Source organism: Thermobia domestica, chromosome 13 (genome assembly GCF_964235325.1).
Source record: "Thermobia domestica chromosome 13, izTheDome1.hap1.1, whole genome shotgun sequence".
Lineage (NCBI taxonomy): Eukaryota > Metazoa > Arthropoda > Insecta > Zygentoma > Lepismatidae > Thermobia > Thermobia domestica.
Genome location: NC_137466.1, coordinates 18,405,884 through 18,422,604, shown reverse-complemented (window position 1 = coordinate 18,422,604; position 16,721 = coordinate 18,405,884). Strand labels below are relative to the sequence as shown.

Below are 16,721 nucleotides of genomic sequence, written 5' to 3'. Positions count from 1 at the left end.
AATGTATCGCCTATTAGCAGAACGTGCAGAATATATAATAGTGTCCAAATAAAGTGCCCTACAATAGATATATTTGATAAACATATAAAAAATACTTTGACTACATAGTTTAGCATGTAGAACAGATATTATGTAATGTATTCGTTTATGTACATTACTGAACACTGTCAATGAGTTCAATGACAGTGTGATGTGAATGAACCTGTTGTGTTCAATATACAGGGAGTCCATAAAGTCCTGCAAAAAAGTAAAACTCTATAACTTGGAAACCGTTACGTTTAAGTGTATAAATTTTTGGGGTTGGAAGAAGGGAAGTTTAAAGTTTTGTTCTGGCCACAATGCTCAATGACGTTTGCGCTAGTAATCACGTGACTTAAGATGGCGTCTATTAAAGAAAAGGCACAATGTGTTTTGTGGTTTGCGGAATTAAAATTTTGTGTTTCAGTACGGAGAAAGCTCCAAACAACGTATGGGAAAACACCTCCAGCAGAAACAGGTATCAAGAGGTGGTACGAGAAGTTCAAAGAAACGGGAATATGCCAGATTTACCACACAGTGGAAGGCCAGGAACGAGTGAGATGTGATTCACACGTTGCTGGACAGCGTAGCCAGGAGTCCAATGAAGTCGCTTAAATGTAGGTCATTGGAAATTGGAATACCGAAGTCACCGTTACACAAGATCGTACGTAAGAATTTGAAGGTCCGGCCCTATAAGTTAAAATTTGTGCACGAGCTGATAGAGGAAGACTGTGACATGAGAATGGAATTCTGTGAGTCAATGCTTATCCGATTACAAGAAGATTGTGACCTTCTGTCTCGATTTCTGTTCTCAGATGAAGCCACATTTCATGTGTCGGGAAAAGTGAACAGGTACAACTGCCGAATTTGGGGGGTGGAAAATCCACGTGAATTCAAGAAGCACAAGCGGGGTAGTCCCAAAGTCAATGTGTGGTGTGCTGTTTTAATGGACCACATTATCGGCCCTTTTTTCTTCGAGGAAGAGACGGTAAATGGTAACAATTATCTGAACATGCTACAGACATTCCTTTTTTTTAGAACTTATTAGGTGAGGCATCGTTAATGAGGTCCACATGCAACAGGATGGGGCATCGTCGCACTATGCCCTTCAAGGTCGACAGTTTCTTAACGAAAAATTTAAGAAGAGATGGATTGGCCGAAGAGGACCCACATCTTGGCCCGCAAGATCACTAGATTTGTAGCCTTGTAATTACTGGCTGTGGGGACATGTGAAGACCAAGGTGTATTCGCAAAAGGCAGCTAATCTGCACGATCTCAAAAACAAAATAACTGATGTGATTTTGAACATTCCAGACGAGCACCGCCAACACGCAATTCTTGATTTCCCAAAAATGGCTGCGAGTGTTTGGACGTGAATGGTGCACAATTGGAGGTTTGGCAATGAACCTTAACTAGCTGAAACAAAGCTTTGAACCTTTCTGTAAGTACACCAAAAAGTTTTTGTTAATACATTGCGTAGCTTCCAAGTTATAGAGGTTTACTTTCCTGCAGTACTTTATGGACTCCCTGTACAATAAATAAATAAATAAATAAATATACCACACAACATCTCCATCTGTGTGAGTGGGGCCATTATCATCCTTGAATATTGCGTCATTGCTCGGAAACAACTTCTAGACGATAGGATACACATGATATCGTGAAAAAGGCGATACAATCACGGACAATGACGCGGCCAGTGCCTTAGTACAGGATCCAATGAAAACCAGGATACACTGGCCGCAAGAACAAGACGGCCTTAGTGGGTGGTAAAGGAACTGTTCTAACAATCGTATCCTCTTACTAGTGACATTATAACTTAATGTGTGTCCACCGATGTTGCTCTAGTTTTCGTGACCCGTGCACTGTGATTAGTGACTTACACAGTTACATTAGTGACTTCTTAGTGGGTTTAAAAAGTCACTTTCCTTGTTCCTATCTTTCTTTCTCCCCTTTGCCGTGGGTTTGGGAGGCCACTTTGCTTTATCTTTTCCTTTTGCCCCCCACACCAAGAAAAGATGGATACTCCATTTTATGTTAACGCTAGTAAATAAATTGAAATAGAAATAAAAGATTTTCACTTACACTACCTTCTTACACTTACAGAATTATCATGCTTTTCGATTTCCTATCAAATGAATAATTAGATACTACCTTTTATTTATTACTTGTCAGAATCCTTTCAATTATTTTCTCCATTTTTCATTGTAAAGTTAAAATGTATTCAAACTATACCTAGATCTCTACTAAATGAACACATCTCAGCAATAATAATAATAATAATAATAATAATAATAATAATAATAATAATAATAATAATAATAATAATAATAATAATAATAATAATAATAATAATAAGAGAACAGTGTTCCGCTCATAACTAGCCATGTTCGATCCTCGATACACTCGATCTCGATATACATTTGGTCTATACATAGCTCTAAACTTCTTTGCTATGTTTATCAAATAACGAAGAAAAAGAAGAAAATTTAATTTTATATCAATGTTTTTCCGGTGTCACGAAGAAAAATCAGTGAAAGAAAATTAATTAAGATGACCTATGCTCTCGTGTAGAATTTTATAAATATAATCGACGTAAGATATAGTGAAATTATGTAATAAATAATTAAGAATAATGTACGAATTTAATAAAATGTAAAATATAATTAAGCTACACTATTTGTAAACTTTTGATCTCTTGTTGCCTTATCTATTATGTAAATGAGAAAGTTAGTTACTTCTTTATCGCGCATTTCAGATATTATTATTCGACTAGAATTGAAATGACTTTTATATAGATTAAAAACTTCTCTTGTATTTTTTTAGTAGATGCATTCATGCTTATCGTCTAAAAAATTGCACAGTCCAAAATGTATTTCTTGCCTTCTTTCTTTCTGTCTATATAGAGAAGGGAAAATGCACAAACATTGACCAACTTGCCTGCATATATGGGTCGTTTTTTCTCAACGGAAGAAGAAAGATATTTTGCTGAAAGTATCAAATAACAAAGCAACACCAAGCACCCGTAGCTTCCAGGCTACGTTTTTCTTTGCCAAAACATTTAAGACATTGCACTCCTTACACCTTCTATTCTAGCCGAGAGCTGTCATGGAATTTGAATTTCTTGGCAACATCGGATTTCGGAGAAAATATCTGTTTCACTACCATGTAGTGGGCGGAGAAGGCTAATAGGTCAATTTTCTGGATCCACACTAAGGCCGTCCTGTTCTTGCAAACAGTTTATTGTCGCCTTCACTGTAAGATTGGGCGACGACTCTGAGGATTATAAGTTTCTTTGGACGTCCATCGTACACGAACACAGTCCATGGTTTGAAATAAGGTGAACGATGACTCATCTGACTATATTACACTTTCCCAGTCATCTGCGGTCCATGTTGAACATTCGAGACACTATTGGTGCCATGCTAAACGTTATGGTCCCTTATCAGCGGTTTCCCCCTGTACAACCTAACCCTGAATATTTCCGTCTTTGCCAATTTGTAAATTAGGAAATCGTCTTTTCAATTGTGCATTATTTTGTTACCGTAATTGTTTCAACACTTAACGTTCAATTGATCTGCTAAGCTCTGTTCTTTGATGCACTGATGACTAGAACGCAGCACACCATGTCTACGAATAGCAGTTTGTTACGAGATAGTTTGCATTAAAATCATTTAGTGAACTATTCCTGTACGAAAATCTGCAGAGGAATAATAAATAAAAGTAAGGTGATTATAAATAAATTGAATAAAGTATAGTTGGAAAATTTTCAATAGCACTAGAAGTTGCTCTTTAAGAATGCATGAATCGTCTTCCAATTTTACTAACAGTTATATTTAGATTATTGTAAATTAGCTATTGCATCAATTTAATTAACAGCAACTTGTTGTTTACAAATATAATACAAGAAGTGAGTTGTTGCGAGTTTCCAAACATTTCCATACATGTTACATATTTTATTAATTCAAGTAATGCACATATTAAACTAGACTTGAGGAACACGTAACTGGTACGGGTTCCATCGGCTTAGGTACCACTTCATTTTCGTGACACAAGTCCCTTTGATTGCATTTTAATAAACAGGGAAAGTTTCAGAAATTAAAAAAAAAAACAAAAAAAAAACGATATAACGAAAACACTACAGTCAGGATTGTAACTTTGTAAAGATTTGTTACTGTTGTTAAAATTGAGCTGAAATACAGGCATACGTTGGCCTATTCTCTTTCGATTCTCTTTCCTGCATTCCTCAGGAAATCACGGAAATTATTCACAACCTTTGACCTTATGGAATGATCTCGACTTTCTCCTGAATCAATGTTCCTTATTGCATTCGTTCTTGTGTCACAGATGATTAAGTACCAGTGACCTTCCATTCTGTCCTTACAGTTTGGTTGGTGTATGAGATCACAGTTAAGTATCACGTCAAGGTTTAAATGCTCCCTTCTTTGTTAACCAAGTAACCCTGGGGAATAGATGCACACGAGTGTAAAGTATAAAGATTCACTAAGGCTTTCTGTTGTAACACATTAACATAATGGTCAACAGCTGAGTGCTGATTGAGTGTTCCAACAGTCATAAATGCGTCCAAATGGAAAGAAGTCACGAAATGAATGTGCTCAGGCTTTTCAAATTGAATATCGTATCTGTTCTCTTTACCATATCTCTTTTGGACTTATTCGGCTGTTTTTCTGAATCACATCTCTAAGCATAAACAGTAAAAAAAGAAGTTGTATACATTCACTACCATATCCGATGTCCCACTTTGGATTCACGTGTATAAACACAACTAAAGTCGGATTATAGCAAGCACGAAGAGTGCGGGATAATTTATTCATCTTATCTTTAAGAGATGACAAGCAGTCAGTGTTTCAATGTTAAAATTAATTTTCTTTAAAGTGTGTGCTCTCTAAATATTCTGTTAATCTGTCACACATTTAGAAATGGGTGGGCTGTGCGTTTAAATACTTTTTGCAACTCCTGGTAGTGACGGTATTAAAGTAAATTGTGAAGGTAAAAGTGAAATGTGAATAGAGGGATTGTTAATTAAGATAATACACAGTTATCATAATATATCTGATCACTTCTACTCGTTTGAGTTAATAAGACTATTGATATTTATATCAATTATCATCTTTGTTTCAAATGCGCATCTGTTCTCCCTTATAAAGGTCAAAATAGGCATCAACCATACAAATCTATATATTGTTCAACTCAGTGAGAAAAAAGTAGAACATTTCAATGTATTACATGTAGGCGGCAGCACCTACGTATGAGTTATAGATTTTCCTGCTATTAAATAACCATTTAGTAACCCATATTCAAATCCTTCCTTTCAAACTTGACACTTCTTAGTCTTCATCTATGAACTAAATATTAGCTCGGTCGGCTGAGTACTTTTTCATGTAGGGAAGTGCAATATTGTTATATTTGTCATTTCATGGGAAGATTCTCCTTACAGGCGGATCATGTCAGAAAATAAGGAACTAAGTAGAATGAATAAAAACGAGTAACGGCTTTCAGCGCCGATCTTATCTATTCCCTAGGGCTGGTATACTCATTCTTGCCTAAGCTTTTCATTAAATGTTGTGAGGATTGTTACTAATTAGCTTTATCCTCTCTCACCTTCATCCTGATTGGGGCTGAACTTGAACTTAGGGACTGTCCACATATTACGTAACGCTATTTTTGACCAATTGTTACACCCTCCCTTCCCCTTGTCACATCTCGTAACGCAAGACTGAACCCCTCCCCCGTTTATTACGTAACACTTTCTGATTTTTTCCCACCAATTTTGCTTATTTTTATACTAAAAATAAAAAGCTATTTTTAGTGGTAGAACTTTTTATTACAAAATGTTTGTATTTGCATTTTTAGCCAACAAATGGTATTAGAAAATAATAGAACTGTATAATATTTTAACCTCATAAAGTTGTTCTTCGAAATTGTTTACTGCCGTTTTCCCAGAGACAAAACCCATGTTTTTTGGTCACCGATGATTGGCAAGGAGGAAATATGAAGGTGAAATAAGATCTAAAGAACTGACATCGACCTCTTTATCTGGGATCCGGGCTGCTTAATGCATTTGAAGTACGCCAGTGACGAAGATGCAAAGAAGTTCTCTTCCTTGTCGACCAGAGATTAGAAATAGCTGCACACATGAAGGAGAAGGGGCATTTCGTTTGTGAACAAGCTTTCGAGCATCTTCTTTGGACTTTTCTTTTCAAATTGTTCTTGTCCTAAATCAGTGCCAGAATGCGAATAAGCTTAATTTCTCCACAAATATTCAAATCCAAAAATAAAAAAAAAAAAAAAATCAGTAACAGAAAATCCGACGAATAAAGTTTTTAATGTATTATTTTGTTCTGCAAATCTTGGATCGCTCCGTCGCGGAAAATATTTCACGAAAAAGAGTTTCTTTTGTTTCACATGCGAAACCTCTTAAAAGAAAAAGGTGGGTAATGATCCAAATGAACAGTTTTAAATAATATTCTCAGAAACAGCAATAAGAGTTAAAACGCGAGTGCATTTTCAAATGGTGGTTACAATCATTAACAACTAATTCCAGAAAAGTGTGTACAAGAAATGCAGAGCTGGATGGCTACAACACGTAGTTTTATAGTATTGTAATACCCGAAAGGTTTATCACCAGTCTTGCTGGTATCTAGTAGCGTCTTCTAATCCCTTCTACATGATTCAATTTATATAGGCTATAGTTCGGAATTTCCCAAAACAATAGAAATTTATTTATAAAAAAGAAAACTGAATAAAATTACTTGTTTGAAAGACTGCATATAAACCAGAAAATAAAAATTACAGCAAAAAAAAAAAAAAAATGCTTTGTGTAACGAAAACGTAAAACCCCTCCTCTCCCTTGTCACACTTCGTAACGCAAGGCCGAACCCCCTCCCTCCCAGTGCCGCATTACGTACTATGAGGACGACCCCTTAAACGACATAGAAAATGTCACGATTTGTGTCAGTGACTCTGAAAGCTGTGGATTTGACAGTAATATAGGTTGTAAGGACTATTTTTACACATCAATTAGGGATGTTAGGAATATCTTACTCCCACAGTTTGACCTCGGAGGTATCACTATTTACCTTCGACCTCACAAATACCATAATAGAATCGACACTAATATAAGTTGTTTTTTGATTATTTTTGTGACCCCCCCCCTTCCTATCCCTAAGGACGACAGGGATGTCACACCCTTACAGTTTTTGTTTCCAGATTCTAAAACATCTATACCAAATTTGGGAAATATCTCCAGGTGTTCCAGAGTTTTATACCTATACACTGGGCCGGATCCAGGATTCTCTGAGGGTGGTGAACTAATAACTACCAGTACATTTGGATTAAATTTGAGCTTTTTAAATGCCTTTAGGCATCTGTGATGTAAATGATGAATTCCTATAGAAATGTTAAGTGTCTGCTCTCGACTAATTCTTTTCTTTCAACCTTCAGAAAATCCACTTTAACTATTGATTTTGCAAAACTCACAGCTAGCTTCTCACATTAGGTAGTATATATTTACAACGAAGGGCGGGGTGCACGTGCACTTTTGCACCTCCTAAATGCGGCCCTGCATATACATATACCTACATACATACCTACATACATACATGTATATGTATATGTATACGGGTGTGTGTGTTTTTCTTGCAATTTATTAAATACTCCTTTAATTTATATTCAGTAACATCCTTTCAGACCTGGTACGTACTGGTTTCTACCTGTGTATTGAATTTCAGTTCGATCGGCTGAGTACTTTTTGCTGCAGTGCAATCGTACTTTTGTACTTTTATGAAGTGCAATCGTTACATTCCTCGTTACGCGGAAGATTCTCCTTGCAGTCAAATCAATACATTTTTATACAGGGGATATGTTATTGAAGCTTACAAGAAGAAAATGAGAGTAGATGTATTAAGAAATACATTTGTAAAATATTGTAATAAAGTAAAATAAAGTATTATAAAATTATTTTTATTTAATGTCATACATTTTTGCTTTCAGTTGCGATATGTGCGTTGACTACTCTTGCCGCAGAAGAATGCAACAAAGGTGAGTAAAATTAATACAAACGCTAAACGCTACCAATGAAAACGAGATACATATATATACAGGGTGTCTCACCTAACTTTGCGACCTGAATATTTCCGAAATGACAAAAAATGTGACAAATCTAGTTACGCAAGAATGTACCATAACAAGAACCTATAAAATTCTGTGAACAACAAATGCCCCCAGGGGCCCCATCATAGGGTTCCAGAGGCCAACTTCAAAATTTCAAATGGAACTCTTATTTTTATTCCAGATTCTGATTTTGCAATCGAAAATAAGCAACTTTTACTTAAAGCAGTTTTTCGTTATTCTACTAGACGGCGCTGTAATCACAATATATATATATATATATATATATATATATATATATATATATATATATATATATATATATATATATATATGTTACCGTCAGAACCCGAAATTAGGTAAAACTAGAATTTCCTAGTTAAAACTAGTTTTCTCAAAGCCGCTTCGAAAGAACTAGTATTAACTAGTCAATACTAGAATTTACGATGTTAGTTAGGTAGTTCTAGTTTTTACTATTTTTGCTTCTAGTTAAAACGTGTTATTACTAGTCAAAACTAGTATTAACTCAAATGTGTTACCGTCAAAACCCGAAATCAGTTGAAACCAGAATACTCTAGTTAAAACTAGTTTCGTCAGCCTTTCGTATTAACTCAGTATTAACTAGTGAATTGTAAAATTGACAACGCTTATTAAGAATGCGTAGTTTACTATTTATTTTCATTAAAATACAATATTACTAGTGAAACCTGAAGAAATGTATTTATTAAGACACTTAGAAATATTTTTTCTTTTGCACAAACATCATAAATGTTTCTATATATTTCTAAAAAGTATTATGGCACTCACAATATCATAGAAATTCTTTGTTTTTGCAGTACCTTGCGAAATATGAAGTACCCATGGCTGAACCTCGCCCGCTTCAATAAAGACATTTTCATTCATTCATTCATTCATTCATTCAAATATAAGCCTTTTGCATGCATAACATGTGAATCCTTGTCGTTCAAATACAATTCTATAGAAACACTTATTTATTAAGAAATACACAGAAAAAACTTCCGTTTTGCAGAAATATCTGAAATGCTTTTGTATGTTAGCACAAGGTAAAATACACACTACTATTGCACTACTACTTATTCAATTCGGTGGTGCCAAAGCCAATCTACTGACGTAATATTGTATATTTATTATGAAATACAAAGAGAAACGTTTTTATTGCTAAAACATCTGAAATGTTTCTATTTGTTACCACAAGGTAAACTATCATGGCATTTTGAGTTGCAGAGAAAACCTTTCTTCTTGCACAAGCATCTTTTCGAAATACATGCTTTCTTGCACACACAACGTGTGAACCCTTGTGGGGTTAATGCTGCTTTCCTGGCTGCAGTTCTCAAATTTCAGTATCTGGTACTTCGACTGGTGTCAGGAACTGCTCGTGGCAAATGTCGAATTCAGACCTACAACAGACACATTTTGTTTAATCACATGGTGTGGGAATCCTGAACCACTTATATAAAAAATAAAAATGACTTTTCAAAACAAAATAATAATGTATTTTAACGCACAATTTCCACACTCGTCATAATTAGTATTTCAGAGAAACACCGGTAGTTAATCTGCGTATTTCCTACAAAAACGCCTATGCACTAAAGCACATTTCACGAGTACCGGTTTCACAAGCTAAACAACAGTCTTTTACCGGGATCAAGTTCGTGACATGTTATCAATCTACTGGTGAGTACACAGCAGACAACAACAGATGGATTACACATTATTAAATCGGTTCCGGAAAAACATAATGGACATTATAACAGAAAATTATTTTGACATAAAATGTTGTGAAGAATCCATCATTATTTCGGTTAATAATAATATTACAGATACGTATAAAACACTAACATCTATGGTTAAGGGTGTTGACCAAGCTCCTCCCCATTAATTTTTCCATTTTTTGAAGATTGTGAGAAGTTGTAGGTCACTATCACCATTTTGGAAAGCAAGCAAGACAGAATTTAAGTAATTCTATGATATAAAAGGATCAGCGCTGTAAACAATTTACTTTCTGTATAGAAATTTGAATAGCTGTGAATAATGATGTCACACGCTGACTACTCAAAAATCTAAACAAAAAAATAAGTTGTTTACAGGAATAATCCTTTCAGATCACAGACTTATTAAATTCTATCTTGCTTGCTATCCAAAATTGTGATAGTGACCTACAACTTTCCACAATCTTAAGAAAAAGAAAGAAAGAAAGAAAAGAAAGTGATGGGGAGCTTAGTCAACAGCGTTAACATATATAATATAGCTCTTAATTACCGAGCGGCCATAAATCAGTTGGTAAAGTGCTGGCTTCGCATTCGGAAGGTCGCAAGGTCGCGTCCAGCGGCCTACCATCCTGACTGAGGATTTCCAGCTTTTATCCCTCTCATACCAATCAAAGAATGTGATAGTACCTATAAAACTAGGCCTTAACCAACTTCCTTCCCATATGCTATCTCGTACCCCATGTCGGCGTGTACCAGAGATGCTTAAAGGCCTTAAATGAAAATGCTTAAGGCCTTCTGCGGGCGTGGTCGCGGGCTCTAAGTCCCGCTGGAAGCCCTCCGCCTTGGATACAAACCCGAGCAATGGTTCGGATCCCACTTTAACCTGTAGGTCCCGTCGTTAGAAGCTCCTTAGCTTGTTTAGGACGTTAATACAAATTCTATCAATAAGGAACACATAAAAGACAGAAAACTTACTTGCAATATAATTTATCCAGCTTTCCATCCTTGGTTCCAATCTTGTGCAGATCTTCATTTTTTTCTAGAACAACTCCAATGACATTCCAAAAATCCGCCTTTGCTCTGTCCACATCCGGGATTGGTATTATGACATTATCTCCCACTTCAACAGGTGGATGGGTGGCATCAGAGATACGTTTCATTTTCTTGGCCTCTTTGACAAATTTTCACGTGCTTCTTTCCTGGATGATGTGATATCAACCGCACTAGGACCAGCCTCATTTTCTCCTTCATCAAATGTTTCATGTTCACTAAGGCGCTCATTCATGTTCTCAATAATACTCACGAGGTCGTTCTCATCGTTTATGTTTTGGAGAACATCTGATGACAGTGCTGAAGTCGTAAGTCCTACTCTTGGCTCAATGCCGAACCTCGCACGGTATGGACACTGTTTTATTCCGGAATGATAAGCTCGATTTTTCATAAACTGAACAAAGCGGAGACCATTTGACCAGTTTGTTGTTTTATTATCATGCGTCCACGAGGCAAGCATATTTTCTATATCTTGATTTGCCCGTTCTACTGACCCTTGGCTTTGGCTGTGCCTTTGCTTTCCGTTGACTAACTTTAACTCAGGCCAGAGTGTCGTTAGTTCCTTGATGACAGAATTAACAAACTCTCTGCCATTATCAGAATGTAAAATGCAGGGGGCACCAAATGTCAAAAATATGTGTGTCAGTTGGTAGGCTACTTCTTCAGCTCTTTTGGTTTGCAGCGCCCGCAGTAAGACAAACTTCGTCAGATGATCCTGGTATACCATGATAAACTTGAACTTACGATCAGGGTGTGCTTGCATGTCTATCAGGTCCACTTGACATCGGCTGTTCATTTCTGTGTGAAGTATTGGCTTAGAAACAAAGCCCTTCTTTTTCATACTTTTCTTCCGTTGACATGTTTCACACATTGACAGAAAAATATTTATCATTTGAGTCGTAACGTTGGCATATTTCCTAGAAGTTTCAGCTTTCATTCTATCTCGACCTCCGTGTCCCAGAACAACATGTGATGCTTCAATAACATCAAAAATCTCCTCGGCAGGTAAGTAGTACTTCACAGGCTCACTTTTCGACACCAGTTTTTTTGTTTCACCAATTTCCAAAACATTAAACCGTTTCAAACGTCTGTACTGTAAAGGTGTTTTCTTTGCAGCAGATTTTGCCTCTTCAACTTCAGTTAAAAGTTTACTGTAAACGTCCTTGGTCATTGCTTTTTCATTTTCCAAACGAATAATTTCTTTGAAGAATCTTTCCTTCAAAATTGTTTCTTTATCGGACTGACTCATTACAACGAATAATCACCTCACACTTCCCACTTCCCGAAACACTAACACGCGCGTAGCCACGACAAGAGAGACGCACCTGCATATTTTACAAAGGCTCCGAACAGACTAAGAGAAAACAAAACAATACTTTTCCAGTAGGAGCAAGTCCGAGCTTGCAGAAACACTGTTAACTGATCCATTTTGGTCAGAACTAGTTTTAACTAGTAAAAACTGTATATGATTCACATTATATAGTCTTTTTCGTTAATTCTAGAATTACCTAACTGACATAGTAAATTCTAGTATTGACTAGTTAATACTAGTTCTTTCGAAACGGCTTTGAGAAAACTAGTTTTAACTAGGAAATTCTAGTTTTACCTAATTTCGGGTTCTGACGGTAACATATATATATATATATATCATCGTACGTACGTTCCATAACTCTGCGACCTCACATACTTCCGAAATAATAAAAAATGTGACAAATCTAGCAACGCAAGAATATATCCATATCAAGGACCTATAAAATTCTGTGAACAACAAGTGCCTCCAGGGGCCCCATCATATAGCCTCAGGAGCCAACTTGAAAATTTCAAATAAAAACTCCCTATTTTTATTGCAGATTATAATTCTGCTGTCCAAAGTAACGAATTTTACTTCAAGCACTTTTTCGTTATTCTACTAGGTTAATCGCAATATATATATATATATATATATATATATATATATATATATATATATATATATATATATATATATATATATATATATATATATATATATATAATCGTGTGTACATGCCCTATCTCTGAGACCTAAAGTATTTCCAAATTGATTTTTAAAAAATGTGGCAAATCTAGTTACGCAAGAATGTGCACATGTATGTGAACAAGAGACCCCAGGGGCCCCATCATAGGGCCCTGGGGACCAATATGAAAATTTTAAATGGAAACTCCCTATTTTTATTGCAGATTCGAATTTTGCGAACGAAAATACGAAATTTCACGACCGAAAATACGAAATTTCACGACCGAAAATACGAAATTTTACTAGAAGTACTTTTCGTTATCCGCGTAGATGGCGCTGAAATCACACACAAACAAAATATCATCGTACGTTAGCTGGGATTGCTAATAAACTAAATATCTCGAGAAATACAAGTGTAATTAAAAAGCACGAAATAAGTGACCAATGTTTTAAAAGGCTTAGCATAAAATAAATTTGCTTTCATTTACATTTCAATGCGACCTTGGTAAACCTTTGCGATATGGAAAGGAAAGCTTTTGTGCTTTGCAACAGGAAACATCTTCCCTAAAATTATAAAGGTCAAGTAGACCAATATATTCGTTAAATATCACGTCACACGGACAGATTAAGTAAAATCGTTATTTCACACAAGTAAGTAAAAACACAAATGACAAAGGAGATTTCACAGGAGAACAAATTTACAAAATGTGGACCAAGCACGAAGAAACTTAACTGATATACAGGGCTATTGTAAATGATCTTCTCGATTTCAAATGTGAATAACTGACGTTTATTTAGTCACAATGATATGCAGCTTATGTTAAATGAGAGAAAACTCAAAGAGTTTTCTTCTTCTTTTTTGTTTATAACACATGCGTGTTATGTTCCTTGTCAAAGTTACTCAAGATGACTGCCGTTTGTAATTCAACATACATCAGTTTGATAGTCTAATTCTTGGCACCTCTTTTTAGATCCCAGAGTCAGGAGATGTACCTGCTTTTTAAATGCGTTCTTATAGTTCAGTTAAATTGCCAGGGAGAGGTGAATGATACACTTGTATTTAACATAACCCCAACTTCATTGAAAATACCGTTTCACATGAAATTCGAGAATAAAAAACGTTGTCCTGTTTTCATTTCCTGCTATCTAGATTTAGCGTTAACCTAGCTGCGGAATGCGTGACTAAAAATCAGCTTTAGCAGCCACATAGTGTCTTCCCATTTTTTTCAAACAACTTAATTATCGTGAATCCCCTTTGCCTCTCACGACTTGGGTGTCTAAAATTGGCAGATGGACAAAGTATAGTTGATGTTTCACAGCATGTGCTCAAACTGCGCACCTTTCTTGGTCTGACAGTGAGCAATTGGATGTTAAAAAAAAAAAAAAAAAAAAAAAAAAAAAAAAAAAAAACCTGCATAACTGATGACTTCCAGTTCAATAAGTGCAACTTCATCAATAACCCTTGGTTGGCATTTGATTGATATACTCGGATTTTTAGATAAACCCAGAAAAAGTAGTCTAGTGGCGATAAATCAGAGGAACAAGAAATGAGCTAATCATCTCTCTTTCTTTTCTCTTCATTATACATATCTACATAAACATGACAAAAATGAATAACGTAGTTCTCTTTTGACACTATGTCCTATTATTAATTGAAATTTCATGTCCCAACGGAGAGCTAGAGTTAATCAACTTTCATAGTGTCCACAAGCTCATAGAAAAAATCTCAGTTCTTGAAGAATATTATTACAAAAGTGTTCAAACTGTATTTGTTTGCAAGTCTTAGCACATCATACAGCATGTCCAGTTCTTGAACCAGTTTTTAATTTATCAACCTCAGGTGACGTACAATATCATTATTAAATTATTATTATTATTGTGATTTATGTATTATCTAGGATAACGAAATAAAAACTTAAAGTAAAAGTTGTGTATTTTCGGTCGCAGAATCCAAATCTGCAATAAGGTAAAGGGTTACTATTTGGAATTTTGGGGAAATGAAGGCAACTTCATTTTATGTTAATTGAATAGTTCTTTTAAAATTATTGACACGCACTTAACTTGCGAGAGTATTTCTCGAGGTATATAGATTATCATCAGCCTCAGCCCTCAGGTGACGTACGTGGGTACGTCGATATTCATTTTTTGCGATTACAGCAACATCTGCTAGAATAACGAAAAAGTGCTTCAAGTAAAAGTTGCTTATTTTTGGTCGCAAAATAAGAATCTGCAATAAAAATAGAGAATTTCCATTTGTAATTTTGAAGTTGGCCCCTGGGACCCTATGATGAGATCCAGGGGTCACTTGTCGTTGACATTTTATAGGTCCCTAACATGGGTATATTCTTGCGTAACTAGATTTGTCTCAATTTTTTTTCTTTTTCTTTTTCTTTTTTCTTTTTTCTTTTTTTATGCCATTTTGGAAAATTTCAGATCACGGAGTTAGGGGACGTACGTACGATGATATTCATTTATTTTTGCGATTACAGCGCCGTCTAGTAGAATAACGAAAAACTGCTTTAAGTAAAAGTTGCTTATTTTCGATCGCAAAATCAGAAATAGGAAGTTTCCATTTGAAATTTTGAAATTGACCCCTGGGGCCCTATGACGAGACCCTGGGAACACTTGTTGCTAACAGAATTTTATAGGTTCTTGATATGGGTACATTCTTGCTTAACTAGATTTGTCACATTTTTTGTCATTTCGGAAATATTTCAGGTCGCAAAGTTAGGTGAGGCACCCTGTATATATATAAACTAGTAAAATGTGCAAACGCTTGGGTATAGTTCTAATTGTGCTCATAGGGGCACGCTGGCTCAGTAGTAGAATTCTTACTTCTGCTGCGGAGGTCCCTGCTTCGATACCCGGCCTGAGGTGGACACAATGGTGTCGGAAGGTTTTCTCCGGGTACTCCTGTTTCCTCAGACATTCTCATTCCATCAATTCTTCCATCATCATTCACTTCCATTTCCCTTAGGCTAAAGGACACAATCCTAGGAAGTTAAAGATTTTCTAATTGTGTTTGCTATACTAATCTGAGAATGATGGATCTAATGGAACTAGAAATAAGTCCTCAAAATTAGGACATTTATATGCCAAACTTTATTGATTTGATTTTGTGTTTAGCGTCTTTTCCAGCAGGGAGGTTATATGAAACATGGACGTACAGATCAACGTGGGCTCCGTTGGAATACTTTTTACTACTGATGTGATCATTTCTTTCCCAAATGTAAACAATACAATTAATAGAAAATATACTTTGTTTCTCCATTTTTGAAAAAAACCTTCATATTTTATATGTCTATATTATCTTCCAGGATGACGTTTTGTAGTAATGTGGCACTGGTATTAGAATGTTTGCAAACATCGTATTGCATTTGTGCTTTTGTCTCATCTTTGTAGAGTGCCGTGAAGAACTTAATCTTGCGGCTGATTATGACAAATTTGAAATGCCGTATAAATATGATAAGTTAATTATTTTATAAAACTTGTTCCGTATATATATTCTACCCCTTTGTTCGGCCTACGGCCCCGCATCTCATGTCTATCAGCCTTTGCATCAAGAATGAATTTCGCTCATTTGCTCTTAATATTTCCTGAATTTGGTCCAGCTGGGGGCTCCGACCCCTGACCCCCGTGTTTACTCGGCCTACGGCCTCGCACCTCTTAAAACCACAATTCTACGAAATTGCAAGTTTCTTTCCGTATTTTAACTATCCAAAATATAAAATTTTGTATCCCAAGAAAACACCCATTTAAATAACATGGGAATTTCTTCATCACACCTTTAGACCCCTTAAAAACTAAAAATATTCACT

At 35.7% G+C, this 16,721-nt stretch overlaps 1 protein-coding gene across 1 annotated transcript in view; it reads left to right on the top strand.

The window, feature by feature from the left end:
- LOC145668036 (UPAR/Ly6 domain-containing protein qvr-like) overlaps positions 1 to 16,721 on the top strand; it is a 72,861-nt gene that overhangs the window by 14,718 nt on the left and 41,422 nt on the right. The window contains exon 2 of the mRNA XM_081735505.1: positions 8,032 to 8,079. Within this exon, the coding sequence (XP_081591631.1) occupies positions 8,032 to 8,079 (48 nt within the window). The remainder of the gene's footprint in view (positions 1 to 8,031; positions 8,080 to 16,721) is intronic.